We start from the raw sequence: 16,404 nt of genomic DNA, 5'->3' as shown, positions 1-16,404 counted from the left end.
ATAGATGATATTGTATAAGCAACACAGAGCTTTCGACGAAAGACAAGAAAGATGAGACAATTCACGGAAAAAAATCACTTATGAAGAAATTTTAGATGTAATATTCAAGGGTTTTTGCATCGTTAGATTTTTTTGCGACAACTACAAAATATATAGATTCTCTGAAGCCTCTTGTCGTTAATGTGCTGCAGTCGCTTTGCACAATAATATATTTTTTAAATGCGAACATTAAGAGACAATAGTTCTTCAAGAACGAAAAATCGCTCAGTCAGGAAATATTTACCGAAAAAAACAACATTGACATGCAAATGTCGAACAAGTTATGTGAAAATGGAATTATTACGTTGGTTACGAAGTTGTATCTTTTCAGTTTTTCTTTGAAGAGCTTTCTACAACCGTGAAAATAAAAAACATCTATAAAAAAAATAGCGCCGTTTACATGCTCAATATAAGATGTGGAGTATATAAGACAAAAACCCAACAACACAATGAAAAAAATACACAAAAAAAACATATATAGAGTTCAGCATAGATTTTAAACAATAGCTATATGATGAAGACATTTTTGCGTATATACTGTTCATCAGTGCTAGGTACTAAGAAAGATTAATACAAAATTTTCTGACACTGCATTTTGACACGCGTGCACTTCTCTTTCGGAATACATTTATTTTGTTTGTTTTTTTTAAATTACTGAAGGTTTTATTAGATCAGAAGTAATTCCAATGGGTGTATTTCGTAATTTATTTTTGCGTTCTTTGCTACTACAAAAAAAACCCATAACTTGTATTAAATTAATCTGTAATGTATACCTTGAATAAAACCAAATTGTTGCGTGATAACAAATCTGGTTTCTTTTTCTAACTTTGACAAATCTTGAATTTCTTGAGATTAAACGTTCGCGTGAGTTTAAATAATGGCTTTCGTTTATTGGTCTCCTAATGCCAAATATTAGAGGGTAGTTGAAATGTCAATTACAAGTCTGACGTTAAAAAAAATCCCTTTACTTCATCTACGTTCAGACCAATAATATAAATTACAGCTCGAACTCTGGATAAGGAGTAGAAAGTTTTCACAGACATGTCACTCCAAATCGCGTTGATTTTTATCTTATTTTCATTTGGTAAATTATCTGTCAATGCAAATGTGTGTTCACAAATATTGGGAAGATATATACATGTTTGTGACATTTCAACACATAGATGGATACCTGGAAGTGGAAAAAGAACTATAGAACAAATGGACGTCAGGTTTATGGAGCCTTTATTGTATAAAATTGTATTAAATTCTAGATACAGACGGTATACAGGTATGTATATAGCAAACATTGTTGATAATTAATTTGTTAAACGTCACTGTGTACATAAATTACAATCTGAAATTGAGAATGGGAGTGGGGAATATGTCAAAGAGACGACAACCCTACCAAAGAGCATTGCCAAGTAGGATGTCAAAGAGACGACAACCCGACCAAAGAGCATTGCCAAGTAGGATGTCAAAGAGACGACAACCCCACCAAAGAGCATTGCCAAGTAGTATGTCAAAGAGACGACAACTCGACCAAAGAGCAAGTAGTATGTATATACAAAGGATTATAGGAGATATATAGAATACAATAATTTTTGTTCCCAAACGTTATTTTGACAGTCTTATTAATAAAGGCTGAAACCCAAAGATGTTCGTTGGTCGTGTCGCTTCATTTGTAGCAAGATTAAAACCATTCGTGCATTCTTCCCATGTTGTCAAGGTGTAGGTCTTTTTTAGAAATGACTACACATTCAGTCTTTAAGAGTGTTAAAGTCTTTTAAATAACATGCCCAAGGGGTAACATCGAATTATAAAATCTCAGTTTCAAGAACTAGGATTGTTAGATTTCATATTTCACGACTAGACAACTTTGGCGTGAATGCGAAAATGGCATTTCTACTGGACTGAGCGCACTATCGCAATTTATTACAAGCTATCACTACGGCAGGTAAAATAGGGTATAGTGTTTCCTATTGAATTCAAAAATAATTGTTTTTGTTATTGCATTCATCAGAATTATGTTGCAGTTTCGATTACCACTGCAATGCAATTGGTTTCAAAATCGTGGTCCACGCTCGTGTATGTGCACTCGACTCCAATCTTAATTGACTAGGGTTTTTTTCTGTCGTTTTTCCTATCGAAGGTCGGTGGTTTTCTGCGGGCACTCCGGCTTCCTCGACCAATTATAATTGGACGCCACGAAATAGCCCAAAAGTGGGTTAAAAAATCACAATCGTGGGTAATAAGGTCTAAATAAACTGTATAACAATAGACAGTTTTTAAGATTTTCAAAGATCTCAATTTTTGGTCTTTCTAATAGGCATTCGTATTTTTTTTACCGTATCTTGTCCAAATTGTTGGATATATAGGATTTGCTAAAAATGTTTTACTGTAAGTTTGGAGAAAAGTATTGGAAACAATTTTGGTTTCTAGATACCTAACCTTTATAACTCCATGGATCACTAAAAGCAAACCGTTTTGTGATATGCCACGAGCGACATATAAATAAACGATAGCAAGTGTTAGGGTAAAAATAATCTGTCACAGAACTGTTCTAAACTGACTTGAACAGTTCTTCCTAAAACAGTTCTACCCTAGAACTGGTCTATGTAGTAGATCTGTCAGGATAAGTTCTAGGGTAAAACTGTCTTGTTAATAAAAAAAAAAAAAGCAATCGTCCCTGAAAATATCGAGACTATTTAAGACCTTATAAACTCTCAGATCGGTTATTATAAGTTATTTACTTTTTCCTATTGGAAATCCAGTTGAAGTTATCAGGTGACGGACTAACTATACGGCCTTTACCACGCCTCCACGATCCCGTCCTCTGGCTCTAGTCCTCATTGTGAATGGTCTGATTTGAAACACACTAAAATATATAGGAGGAAAATTGGATTTAGGGCTTTAGTACTGCGTTACTGTGCACTGGTCATGGACCGATGCTATAACGTAAAGCATTTTAAAAGAGCAATTAACATAAAAGGGAAAGCATTGCCAATGCTCCCACCCAGGCTTAAACAGTTTGTCATGATTCTTGTAATCACTCAAAAAAAATGTTATCTGAAAAAAAAAAAAGATCTTGCTTTTGGAGAAAAAAAAATCAAAATGTTTACCCCATCAAATAGGAACCAAATACCTTAATATAATGAAATGACAGATGTATAAATATTAATAAGTTGTACCTCTGTTAAGTTCCTTTGATTTTCTGGAGTTAATTTGCTCCCTCTTTGCATCTCTGTCTTTTCTAAATTTTATTCATCAACGCCGTTTCATAGGTCAATGATCACACCGTAGTGACAAGTGATACTGCTTAGAAAAAACCGTACGAAAACGTACTTCAACCGTAGTAAACAGATTAGAAACGTACCGACCCCTTGTAGTATTAAGCCCTAGTCACACTGTCACGTTTTATTCCGTTTTGAAATCTACGTTTCAACTACGTTTTGAATAAAACTGTTCCGTTATTTTGAAAGCCAGTGTTTACTAGGTTTATGCTACGTTCTTATCTCGTAGAAGAACGTATCAAAACGTGACAAAAATCTAGTAAAACGTAAGGGTCGTTAACAAAATGCCGAAAAATACATGAAACGTAGCATTTCTGAAGGTAATAAAACCTACCTGTCGAAACGTAAAAGGGATACTGGAGCTGTATCAAGGTCAAAGGATCGAAACACAATTCTAGTAGCTCTTTTAATTGGTAAAAAGAAAATATTTTTGTTTGTCGAAGTACGGCCTTCAGTACTTTTAATCGTTGATACTTCTTTTGTATAAATTCAATGTTAACCTATATTTGTTAAGTTTTGATGTATTAGAATAGAGTTTTATTATACACGTATTCTTTTGTTTGTAGCAATGGAATCCCTTTAAATCCGTATGATATAGACTAGACCATCAGACACGACTCTATCATTTAGGACGGTATCAACTTTGAGAAGATCCAAAGACAATTGGGATGTTATTATTCAATATATTTTCCATGCATGTAAGATAGTCTGCTCCTTAAATGTGTGCATTTACTGCAATTCCTTCTTTTTCAAGAAAACATCTGATATCTGTTTGTGAGATACATAAGAACACATGTTCGTACTAAGCCTCTTTGAAGTCACATTAAATTAAAGGAAGAAAATCAAATGTTTTATTTCTGAAGTAAATTAATTTGTAAATATGCATATGTACGTGTATAAATCCTTTAAAAACTTATAATTGCAATGAACTGTATGTCCTGATCAAAACTCACCTGTGTAGGACTCAATACTCATGTCGTCATCAAATTGTTTTACTAATATATTTGATTACCAGGACGCTTACGAATGAACATAAAATGGCACTACAATACTTTTTCATGTTTCAAGACTGTTTATTTCTACATTTACTGAATATTTTACTAAGATCATGCAAATCGTTTACCATACTTGTTTTATTGATATTTGTTTTGTATTCTAATATGACGTACTTCTTTAGCTTTGTAAACAACACTGTGATAAAATTCTCGATAAAATATACTTAGCGCAGACTCAGAGATATACATATTAATGGCTGTTACAATATATTTCCCACGTAAATCTACATGTATTGGAACCTATTTGCAGGCCCTTTGCCGATTTTATTGTTTTAAAAAGTGCAATTAAAAAAAGACAAAATAACATTTATTCTTATTCGTATGCATAATAAAAGGAAGTAATGCTCGGGGAAATCAACAAAATAAAAATAAAATAAAATTCCGCGAAAGTCTATTAATCTTTTTGGCGCGTTTAAGTCATTTCAAAACATGACGTCATACAAATGAAACCGCTAAAGTTGAATGTTTTCTGTTACGTGAACCATCGGAACTCGTATGCTATTGTATTAAAACTAATTTTTGAGGTAGGTTTTGTTTTATTTTCTATTCTATTGCATTTTTCACATATTTACTCATTTCAGCAAGTCAATATGGCGGCTCCTTAGTTGCAAAATGTCGACTTTGAATTTGACGGAAGCTTACGAGAAAAACATGTAAATTAAAAATTGCAAATGTTGGGTTTGAGAATTTAAAGAATTAAAACGATTTTTTCTAGCAGTTATTCAAGAAATAAACTTCGCAAGCTACATATTTATAAAGATATTTGAGCTTTATCTAACAGGGAGTAAACAAGAACAGCCACACACACAGCATACCCTCCCTCGCTTCAGTTTTTTAATGACCGTATTTGTCCTATTAGAATCGAAATAATTCATGGAAGCCATAGATTGTTGGAAATTTACACATGGCCTGGGCCGTGATATTCGTTAATTTTATCCCTCGCTAACGCTCAGGATAAAATTCGAATATCACGGCCCAGGCCATGTGTAAATTTCCAACAATCTATAGCTTCCATGAATTATTTCTTAATTAGAGAATAGTATTACTTTTGATATCTCAAATAACATATGAATTTTTTTTATTTTCAATGAAATTGTATCGCTTATTTATTTGCTGTTTGAGTTATTAGTTTTTGTGCCAATAGTAGAGTCCCGATTTGGGCGTTATTAAAAATGTTTCAATTGCATTTGTTATATCAGAGCGTTTTGCAGTTTTCCTTAAATGTAATCAGTTTGAATCTCTACAGCAAACATGTAACTCAAAGGCAAAGATTACTTCAATGCACAATTTTAGGAGTGGAATTGTCATAAGTTCCCTCGAAGTAGACATACTGATTTAAGAAACAAAATATCAATATAAATGTACATGCAATTTAAGGTAGCACAATACAAAGATTTTTTCACTCCCAATCAGACAACTTTAAACTGATGTAATTCATTTCATTCTTCTTTATATTTTATAAATGAGGTACCAAAAGAAAGAAGATAGATTAATCGTTCAACTTGTGATAATTTTATTATTACATGATTATTACATAATTAATTATTATGTAATTAGTTGCTATATTGTGATGTCCACACTTGCATGAATTAGCGTCTTTGTTCTTCATAGCATCCCAAAATATTTTATAGATTCTTGTACAACACAGCTTGACCTCGAAAACTGTGTCTCAGATTTCTAAAAACATCAGTAGAACAAATTGTATACCCAATTGAATTTAGTGGTCTCTTATGAATTGATGTTTCAAACTTCATTGAAGATTTGTGAGAGAATGAAATACAATAGGAAAAATCTGAGACACAGTTTTGAAGGTCAAACTGTGTTGTACAAGAATTTATAAAGTTTTTTTGGGATACTATGAATAACAAAGAAGCTAAATTCATTCAAGTATGGATATCACAATATGGCAACTAATTACATAACAATTAATTATGTAATAATTATGTCATAATGAAATTTTCACAATTTGAAAGATTAATCCTTCTTCTTTCTTTTTGGTACCTCATTTATAAAATTTAAAGAAAGATGAGTGGAATTACATCAGTTTAAAGATGTCTGATTGGGGATGAAAAATCTGTGTATTGTTCTACCTTAAGGCTTTCAAACTCATTAAAATCGAGCCATCGGTTATTGTAATCCAGACAGAATAATGTATGTAAAGACGACAACTGAACCTAGAACGTTAAATGGTAAGTAATAAATCTTCTACAGGAGAACACAAGAACAATGAAAACAACGTAAAAGTATTATAAAAAAAAAACAGACGACACCGATGGGAACATCAACGTCACAGTTGGAAATACGGAAACATTTTAATTTTCCAAATTGTAAAGAGAAGTTCGTGTTGCTTAGGCTTTAGATTTTTACTTTGTCTGCCTTTCGTTTATTGCCATGGTGTTGTTAGCTATAAAATGTGTTCGACTAATTAGTTTTGCATATCTTTTTCGTATCTTTCTCTGGTTGTTTTTTTGCATGCTTCTCGTAATTGACTTAAGACATTTATGATACATTTGAATATTGTAACAATTAAACTCATCACAGATACCAGAATTTAAAATGTATTTACGCCAGGCGCGAGTTTGGTCTACAAAAAACTCATCAATGAAGTTCGATTCCAAAAAAAAAAAGGCCAAATAAAGTACGAAGTTGAAGAGCATTGATGACCAAAATTCTTTAAAGTATTGCAAAATACAGCTAAGCCACAACTTAAGTTAAGATAAAATGACAATAAAAAAGAACAGAACCAGAATCAACCAACAACATATAAAAAAACGAATAAAACTTGCAAAATTAATCGAAGTCAAAAAACCTCTTTGACGCCGCATTTTAAGTGTAACTTCGTGTTGTAGGAACATCGTGCACAACGTTTAATCTATTTTGAGTTATCTTTGAATTTCTTGGAAAAGACTTAGTATTTCAAAAGTATTGTAAACACTCAATTTATAAATGTGACCATATCAGTGATAATTCATGTCAGCACAGCACAGAAGTGCTGACAACTGAGCTGGTGAAACCCTCGGTGAATTAAAACTCCACCAGCAGTTGCATCGACCCAGTTGTTGTAAATAAACTCATCATAGATACCAGGATTAAATTTTTTATTTACGCCAGACGCGCATTTCGTCTACAAAATACTCATCAGTGACGCTCGGATCCAAAAAAGGCCAAATAAAGAACAAATCATTGATTCACACGGTTAAGCTACGGACAATATTGGTATTGTTCTGATAAGTTCAGAGAATTGTAATCGAAAGGAAAATAAATGTATACATTCTAAAAGAGATGTTTTGGAATGTGACATAAATAACAATAAATAAAGTATACTATAAAGGGCCTTATACATGAATATGCATTTATAAATGGACGATGGCAGTTTCTAGGTTATCTTCATTTTATTCAAAAAGTCAATTGATAAGATGGGTTTAAAAATTCAAATTGTGGGTTAACTACTAGTTTTATAACATATGACCTCGGGTTAACTACTAGTCCTATAACATATGACCTCGGGGCATTATTTCTATTTCATATTTCCAATTGTGGGTTAACTACTAGTCCTATAACATATGAGCTCGGGGCATAATTTCTATATCATATTTCAAATTGAAGGTTAACTACTAGTCCTATAACATATGACCTCGGGGCATTATTTCTATTTTATATTTCCAATTGTGGGTTAACTACTAGTCCTATAACATATGACCTCGGGCATTATTTCTATTTCATATTTCCAATTGTGGGTTTACTACTAGTCCTATAACATATGACCTCGGGGCATTATTTCTATTTCATATTTCCAATTGTGGGTTAACTACTAGTCCTATAACATATGACCTCGGGGCATTATTTCTATTTCATATTTCATATTTCCAATTGTGGGTTAACTACTAGTCCTATAACATATGAGCTCGGGGCATTATTTCTATATTTCAAATTGAAGGTTAACTACTAGTCCTATAACATATAACCTCGGGGCATTATTTCTATTTTATATTTCCAATTGTGGGTTAACTACTAGTCCTATAACATATGACCTCGGGCATTATTTCTATTTCATATTTCCAATTGTGGGTTAACTACTAGTCCTATAACATATGACCTCGGGGCATTATTTCTATTTCATATTTCCAATTGTGGGTTAACTACTAGTCCTATAACATATGACCTCGGGGAATTATTTCTTTTTCATATTTCGGGTATTTTTTTGAACGATTAATGTGGCCCCCACATTAAAAAAAATGAAAAATGAAAATATTAGTTATCGAGTATAATACGTTGAAAATTGAATAGGAATGCGAAGTCATGTGTTATAGGAATAGGTTAACTTCTGCAACTGAAAGTGGCAGTATTCAACCTCCCCTAACGCATACGGGCCCTTTAGTCGTCAACTATGTAGAGTTTTCTGTGTTCAACTGAAATGTATGAATCTTGGAAAGGAAAGTTATTGCTGTATATTTGATTTATTTAATGTAAGTTATATATATCTCCAAGAATCTCACATAAAACCAACCAACCAAGTACAGAATCTATTACGTTTAACATGTGTCAGTTATCACATTTGTCGAAATAAATATAACAAAACGAATCATATTAAAATATATTTACTAACATGAAAGGGTGAATACATCTAAAAAAAAGTTTCAAAGCATATATTTTAATAAAAGTTAACATTGGGTTAACAATGATAATAACATAATAATACAATAAAAAAACAGATATATTCTTATCCCGGGCATAAAAACAATGCCGTATTTGGCGAAACCTTTTCAACTTTTGATCTCCAGTGCTGTACAACTTTGTACTTTTTTCACTTTCGATCTTTTATATCTGGGCGTCACTTGTAAGTCCTGTGTGGACAAGGCGCGTTTTTGGCGTATTGAATTTTAAACCTGATGCTTTTTGTTATCTATTAATCATGTTTTTCTTTGTCTAATATGTTCTCCTATTTATTTGTATTGTAGTCCTGTAATATTATGTTGTCATTTCAATGTTATATTTAACTTTGCCATTAAAGTGCGAGGTTTGGCATGCCACAAAACCAGGTTCAACCCACCACTTTTATTCCCCTTTAAAAGTGTCCTGTACCAAGTCAGGAAGATGGCCATTGTTATATTATTGTTCGTTTATGTGTGTGTTGCATTTTAACGTTGAGTCGTTTGTGTTTTTTCTTATTTTTGAGATATTGAGATAAGACGTGGCACGGTACTTGTCTATCCCAAATTCATGTATTTGGTTTTCATGTTATATTTGTTATTCTCGTGGTGTTTTGTCTGATGCTTGGTCCGTTTCTGTGTGTGTTACGTTTCGGTGTTATGTCGTTGTTCTCCTCTTATATTTAGTGCGTTTCCCTCGGTTTTAGTTTGTTACCCCGATTTTGTTTTTTGTCCATGGATTTATGAGTTTTGAACAGCGGTATACTACTGTTGCCTTTATATATTACACATACTCAGAAGCTATTCAAAATAAAATTGAAGATGGAAATGGGGAATGTGTCAAAGATACAACAACAACCCGACCAAAGAGCAGACAACAGCCACAGGTCACCAAAACCACATTATATTATTTTCGATAGTGTGTGAATTTATTTTGGCTTGGATAATACGTTTTTCTTTATCTCATGATGACTGAAAAATATTCACTTAGATTGGCCCCTTCACATACTCATTATATAATACAGTGAACCCTTGCTAGACCAAATCCTGCATAAACCGAAAACCTGTATAAACCAAACATGTTCTTAAGCACTGATATATCAAATTATATGCGTTATGAACCTGACATATAAAACCCAACATCGTCCAAAACCGAACCAAATTTAAAGTCCCAAAGATTTTCGGTTTAAATAGGTTTCAATGTATAACAAATAACTGCCTCTTACTGCGTCGTATAAACCAAGGAACGTTTGTTTTTTAATCGTATCCACACCTGATTTTGCATTCGTCTCAACTCGACCGATTCCGTAGTACCCTCATCTAACTAGGAGAGTAACGGATTCTACCGAGGATTGCCAAATGCTCATATTTAGAGTTCTAACAGTTAATAATTTAATCAAATTTTTTCACATACACACTTCTTTGTTATCTATTGTATTAAGCTAATTTTTTTTTTCTTTCGGGCTGATAAGTCTTGTTATTCTCAATCCGTTAATCTTCTGTCCAGTCTTGTGGAAATAAGAATTTATCTGTTGTATTCGACTCCGATATCAGAGATTTCAGCTTAAATACAAAAGACTTATTCTCAAATATCCCAAACTTGGAGTAATAATATAATATTTAAGAAGAATCCGAAGTATAAATCATTGGGATAGATAACAGATTGTTAATGTATTTTTTTTAACTACAAACACATAATGTTATTTATAAAATTTGGTAGCTGATATGTGTACTTAATCCTCACATCAAATAAAAATTCTTAAATATCCCATAACCAGTAGCAACAAGATAACTGATGCAGCTGCTGTACCTGAAAATAAAAATAAATCCATGAATATTTAGTAAACCTATTTTCAAATGCAAATAATTCCAATAAAAGAGTCTGTTGACATGAACTTTTTTTTAATCCATAAAACTACTGCAGACTTTTACAGAATATATGATGTGACCAAGGAGACTAAGGCATATTTTTGAACCAAAACTTGATCAGTTTTTAAAAAATACATCTAAATTGATTGCTACAAAGGTTATCTGCATTTCAAAGAACAAGTACCTTTTAATTGTTCCCCTTTGAGCACCAGAATGTTCCCACTAAATGAGTCTTTCTACTAAAATATCATAATCGATTTTCATTAAAAAATATAAAAAAAATTAAAAACAACTATCAATTTGGTAAGAAGTTCTTGTGAGTATTTTATATATGCGACATTTAAATTTAAACGAAAAAGAGAAGCACGACATTTCAATTGAAGAAAATGTTTTAATTTGTTTAGTTATAAAACCCATATAATAGCATGCAGATTTAAGATCTTTAATATCAAGTGCTTATATATCGATGTTGAAAATTTTAGTTTTTTAAAGTTTTGGGGGAGAGGAGTTCTAAAAATAACTGAATATTCATGATCGAATAAGAAAAAGTAATCACGTACGTTTGGAACCATTTGGACATGTTAATAGTACTTGTGCACTGCATCCAGCATAACTAGTTGTTTCGTCGGACCCATCATCACAATTACCAGTGGCAGGACTCTCGTCACAATCACATGCCTTAGAACCATCAATACATTTTGTGCTTCCTGTTTCACAAGTAAAATATCCAGAAGGGCACATCTGTAATAATATTATAGTGAAAACGTGATATACATTTTCATATAAAAAGTAAAATCACAAAAATACTGAACTCCGAGGAAAATTCAAAACGGAAAGTCCCTAATCAAATGGCAAAATCAAATGATAAAACACATCAAACGAATAGACAACAACTGTCATATTCCTGACCTGATACACGGATTTTCAAACGTAGAAAATTGTGGATTGGGCCTGGTTCAATAGCGCTAAACCTCCCAATTGTATGACAGTCGAATCAAATTCCATTATATTTACAACGATGCGTGAATTATATTTATAAATTTCCGAAAAGAAAAGAATATGAAATACCTGAACATATTGACCAACTCCTGCCGTTGGACATGCTTGTGTGTTACAATCGCCATATTCACTCGATGAACCGGAACAGTCTAGTCCGCCATTTCGAGGTGCTGGATTATTACACACTTTCGAACGGGATGATTTCCCTCCTCCACAGGTCACAGAACAGGAACCGTATGCGGACCAAGATCCCCATCCTCCATCAACTATTTAAATAAAGTTGTATATGTGTAGTTAGGATACGCATTCTAGATAACGCATTATTTTGTGTTTTGTTAGCGTTATAGCGTCTGCAAATTGATAGCTTAGACCACAGGCACTTGTCTATCCATGGGAAAGTCGACTATCCATGTTTGGTTTGGACAACGAAAACACGATGTCAATTTAACGCAGTCAGTCATTATTCATGCTTTCGCTTTAAGTCATAGAGACGCTTAAACATTATAAGTGGTGATCACAGGTTCTTCAAACACTAGCGATTCGATGTGTTTAATTTTATTCAACTCTAAGTGACTGGGCCGATATCACGACTGCATAGTAAGATGTCAATCACAAATGGAAGTATTCGTCTAATGACAGTGTTTTGATACTTACTTCGATTTGAAGCATATATTGGTGGGAGAAGGTATCAATCCTTTTACATTTATTTCAATTTTATCTATTTTAATTGGAAACAGGAGAAATCAATACTTACTAACGCAAACCTGTGTATTGCATGTTTCAGTTTCTGAACCATCTCCTGAACAATCGCTTCCGCCATGTGCTGGAGTTGGATCTGTGCATGTCCTTGATCGTCCCTTTGATCCCCCGCCACATGAAACTGTACATGTAGCCCACGACGACCAATTTGTCCAGTCACCATCGACTAAGATAATAAGATACAAAATTTTCTCTGTTAAAATATAGTTGGCATCTTTGAAAAAGTGCCAATAGTTAATGTAAAAATACCTACTTTAAACAGTTTTTTGTACGTTTTGAAAAGTATAGAGAATTGTTGACATTTAAAAAGTTATCCTTAATTTTTTTTATGTATCCATGTCTAAAATGTTAATAGTTGTTCCAAAATCAATTGAATTATAAGACACACATTTTATTCAAGCAAAATGCATGCAGTACATGTATATTGCAAATTTGAAACTTAACAAAACTTACTTGGACAAGGACTTAGTGTACACGTTTTTGAATCGGAATATGAACCACTGCAAGTCAGACCGTTATACTGGGTTGCTGGGTTGGTACATGTTCTGGACCTTGTCTGCGTTCCAGTTGCGCATGTCACTGAGCATTGTCCCCAAGAGGACCAGCTACTAAATCCACCATTTACTATCATAAAATTAAGTATTATCATTCATATACATGTAGTGACATTTTTAAATCAACTGTTTACAAAACATTGAACTTTTCGAAACACTAAGGAGGTTATACCTCACGAATACCTGATTTAATAAAGGAAACAGTAGCATACCGCTGTTCGAAATTAATAAATAGCTGCATTGGATAAATCTTTACATATTTTGGGTCCCTAATACTATTCAGTTTCATACATTATTTGGCATTTTTACCTTTTTATTCGAGCGTAGCCGAGTGATAAGCCTATTGTAGAGGAAAAACGCGTCTGATGAAAAAAAAAAAATATTCTGGTATCTTTGATAATTTTACTATGAGTAGTCACGGTACTTGTCTATCCCAAATTCATGTATTTGGTTTTAATGTTATATATATATGTTATATTTGTTATTCTCGTGGGATTTTGTCTATGTGTGTTACATTTAAGTGTTATGTCGTTGTTCTCCTCTTATATTTAATGCGTTTCCCTCGGTTTTAGTTTGTTACCCCGATTTTGTTTTTTGTCCATGAATTTATGAGTTTTGAAAAGCGGTATACTACTGTTGCCTTTATTTAAGTTGAGTTTGTGTATTCTTTTGATATAATTGTACTTCTGTAACGAAAATATGAAAGAGATTCAGTTTTTATTTAACTGTAAAAATAATGTTCGTGAAAACAGTGGATATTGTCCAAATTTATCAAGAGTTTAGCAGCGATTCTTGTTTGGTTACAACTCAATCGGCAATCCTCGGGTGACTCCGCTACTTTCCGTCTATGAGGTACGGAATCGGTCGAGTTGTGTCGAATGGTTACAACTTAAAAAAGAGGTCTATTATAATCCATTTTCGACCTTTTATAAATATCAACACCACGTATTCAATATTTACTGTCACAAAAATATTGATTCAACTAAAATGTTAGGCTTATAAGCTTACTTGGGCAGTATGTGGTTGATGTACAAGACTGACTTTCTGATCCACTGCCGACACACTGCAGTCCGTCATATTGAGGTGCTGGATTTGTACAAGTTCTTGTTCTAGTCGCGGTACCAGTTTGACTGGTTCCATAATCTTTGCAAGTAATAGAACAACTTCCTAAGCTAGACCAGGCTGCCCACTCTCCGTCAACTAGAGCATAAGTTTAAAATGCATTACTATACCATAACCTAACTTCACTATTTACTTTTCATTAATACATAATAACTCGACAGATCCAGTCGTTAAATATCCAATAACTAATGACCTATAGAGGGCGCTGAATCATTCGAGTTATTTAATACACGGTGAATTTTGGGTAAAATCATGGGATTTTCTTCGATACGAAATGGCCATGAGTTTCATATCTTTTGTTTTATTCACTTTTCAAATAAATATAAAATACCTTAGTACCTAATTGGCAACATTAGGAAATACAGGTATTGACTATTACTTCAAAAACCAAAAAAAATACAGAAATACATATATATTCATTAGGTCATACCACTATTCTGTATAGTATTTGTTCTGATTATATTTTTTTTCTTCTTCCGCCAAATTTGTTTCGTGCCCTATTTTGTGGTTTCCCAAGATATCGTCTAGATTTTTTGCACATGATATCGAACAGTTATTGCACTTTTGAGACTGACCCTGTTTTGTCGAGGACTTTTCATTGTAAGAGTTATCTCCCTAAACACTGTTTTCTTTGTGTTGAGATCTCCTCCGTAACCGAAAAAGAAAGAGGAAAATTTATTTTACCAAATTGCTCGATATATCCTCAGGATTTTTTATCCTATTTTGACGGAAGCGATACGAATACTCCATATGGTAGTTATTTCACAGCCTAATGAATTTGAAATAAGTTTTATGCATTTGTTACTGGTAACCCATAAGTAATAGAGGCCCAGGGTCTATTGATTCGATGTTCTTTGTCAAAAGAAAAGAAAACTAGGTAATTATATAAAAAGTCAAATGTCATGGTCAAATTCTACATTTGAAAATTGTTCTTTGACCTCCTTTGTCACTTTTAAAGATATATAAGTACTTGTTCAAAATGTTTGCCTAATTGTATTATGTGTACTACTTCTAGATGCGCATGGTCTTGTAAATTCAATGACAAGTGCTACTATGTAAATGTCATTGTCAGAGAAAGTTGCGTTGAATAATGTCAGAATACGTTATTGATAACCTTTTTTTTTCTATTTGTCTTTTTAATGATCATGAGTCAATAAGTTACCAATTAGTTTAAAAGCAAAACTACTTACTCGGTGCCGGTGTTGCACAATCTTCATCTGACACACCATCACCGTCATCATCTGTTGAAAAATAATAAAGGTAAAATGTGGTTTAATTCCAAATACATTTAAGGTAACAGCTATATATCCTCCTGATTCAAAGAACGACAAAACAAAAATATACAGTCCCCATAAGACACATAGAGTAATGAAATGACCATATGTAGTCCTTTGCTTCGTCGATATTTAAAATAGTATTTTCTCTTATTTAAACGTTGTTTGATAAAAAGACAATTTTGAGTTTTACACTGCATACCTAATGATACAACACAAACTAATTTTGCTGTTTGAAAACAATAGTTAGAGTATAAAAAGTAAAGCATCAACCGTCTACCCAAAACAATGGTTAGAGTATAAAAAGTATAGCACCAACCGTCTCCCCTCCCAAACAATGGTAAGAGTATAAAAAGTAAAGCATCAACCGTTTACCCTCTCAAACATTTAATGGTTAGGGTATAAAAAGTAAAGCATCAACCGTCTACCCTCCCAAACAATAAACTAATCGCACAGACGATTGTTCTGATTGGCGCAGTGCAGTACAACCCATTTTTGTGATTGGCTGTAATACTAATACAAACCATTGTTCTGATTGGCTGTAGTACAAATTTCCTCGTCAATCAATCCATCACAATCGTTATCAAGACCATCTCCAACAACAGTTGTACTTGGTACACACACCTATTATGTAGATATAAATATATATTCAAAGGTATATAAAAGTGAATATATAAGTAGATATGTATTGCTGATGAAAAGTAGTTTAAAGATGTTTAAAACAGTTTATGCTATATCAATCTCCAACAACAGTTGTACTTAGTTCACAAACCTGTTTTGTAGAAGCACTATAGTATATAAATAGTTATTCA

The 16,404-nt window shown here is 32.9% G+C and overlaps 1 protein-coding gene across 2 annotated transcripts in view; it reads right to left on the bottom strand.

Annotated features, from left to right (window-relative positions):
- Window positions 1-10,281: 10,281 nt before the first annotated feature.
- Window positions 10,282-16,404, bottom strand: part of LOC143070689 (uncharacterized) — a 31,595-nt gene continuing 25,472 nt past the window's right edge. For both annotated transcript variants that reach the window (XM_076244888.1, XM_076244889.1), the window contains 8 exons: window positions 16,117-16,216; window positions 15,509-15,559; window positions 14,205-14,396; window positions 13,096-13,266; window positions 12,638-12,808; window positions 11,953-12,149; window positions 11,445-11,625; window positions 10,282-10,825 (listed from right to left, as the gene is read on the bottom strand). In XM_076244888.1, the coding sequence (XP_076101003.1) occupies window positions 10,761-10,825; window positions 11,445-11,625; window positions 11,953-12,149; window positions 12,638-12,808; window positions 13,096-13,266; window positions 14,205-14,396; window positions 15,509-15,559; window positions 16,117-16,216 (1,128 nt within the window). In that variant the 3' untranslated portion in view covers window positions 10,282-10,760. The remainder of the gene's footprint in view (window positions 10,826-11,444; window positions 11,626-11,952; window positions 12,150-12,637; window positions 12,809-13,095; window positions 13,267-14,204; window positions 14,397-15,508; window positions 15,560-16,116; window positions 16,217-16,404) is intronic.

This window comes from Mytilus galloprovincialis, chromosome 4 (assembly GCF_965363235.1).
Source record: "Mytilus galloprovincialis chromosome 4, xbMytGall1.hap1.1, whole genome shotgun sequence".
Lineage (NCBI taxonomy): Eukaryota > Metazoa > Mollusca > Bivalvia > Mytilida > Mytilidae > Mytilus > Mytilus galloprovincialis.
This window is presented reverse-complemented; position numbering and strand designations above follow the sequence as displayed.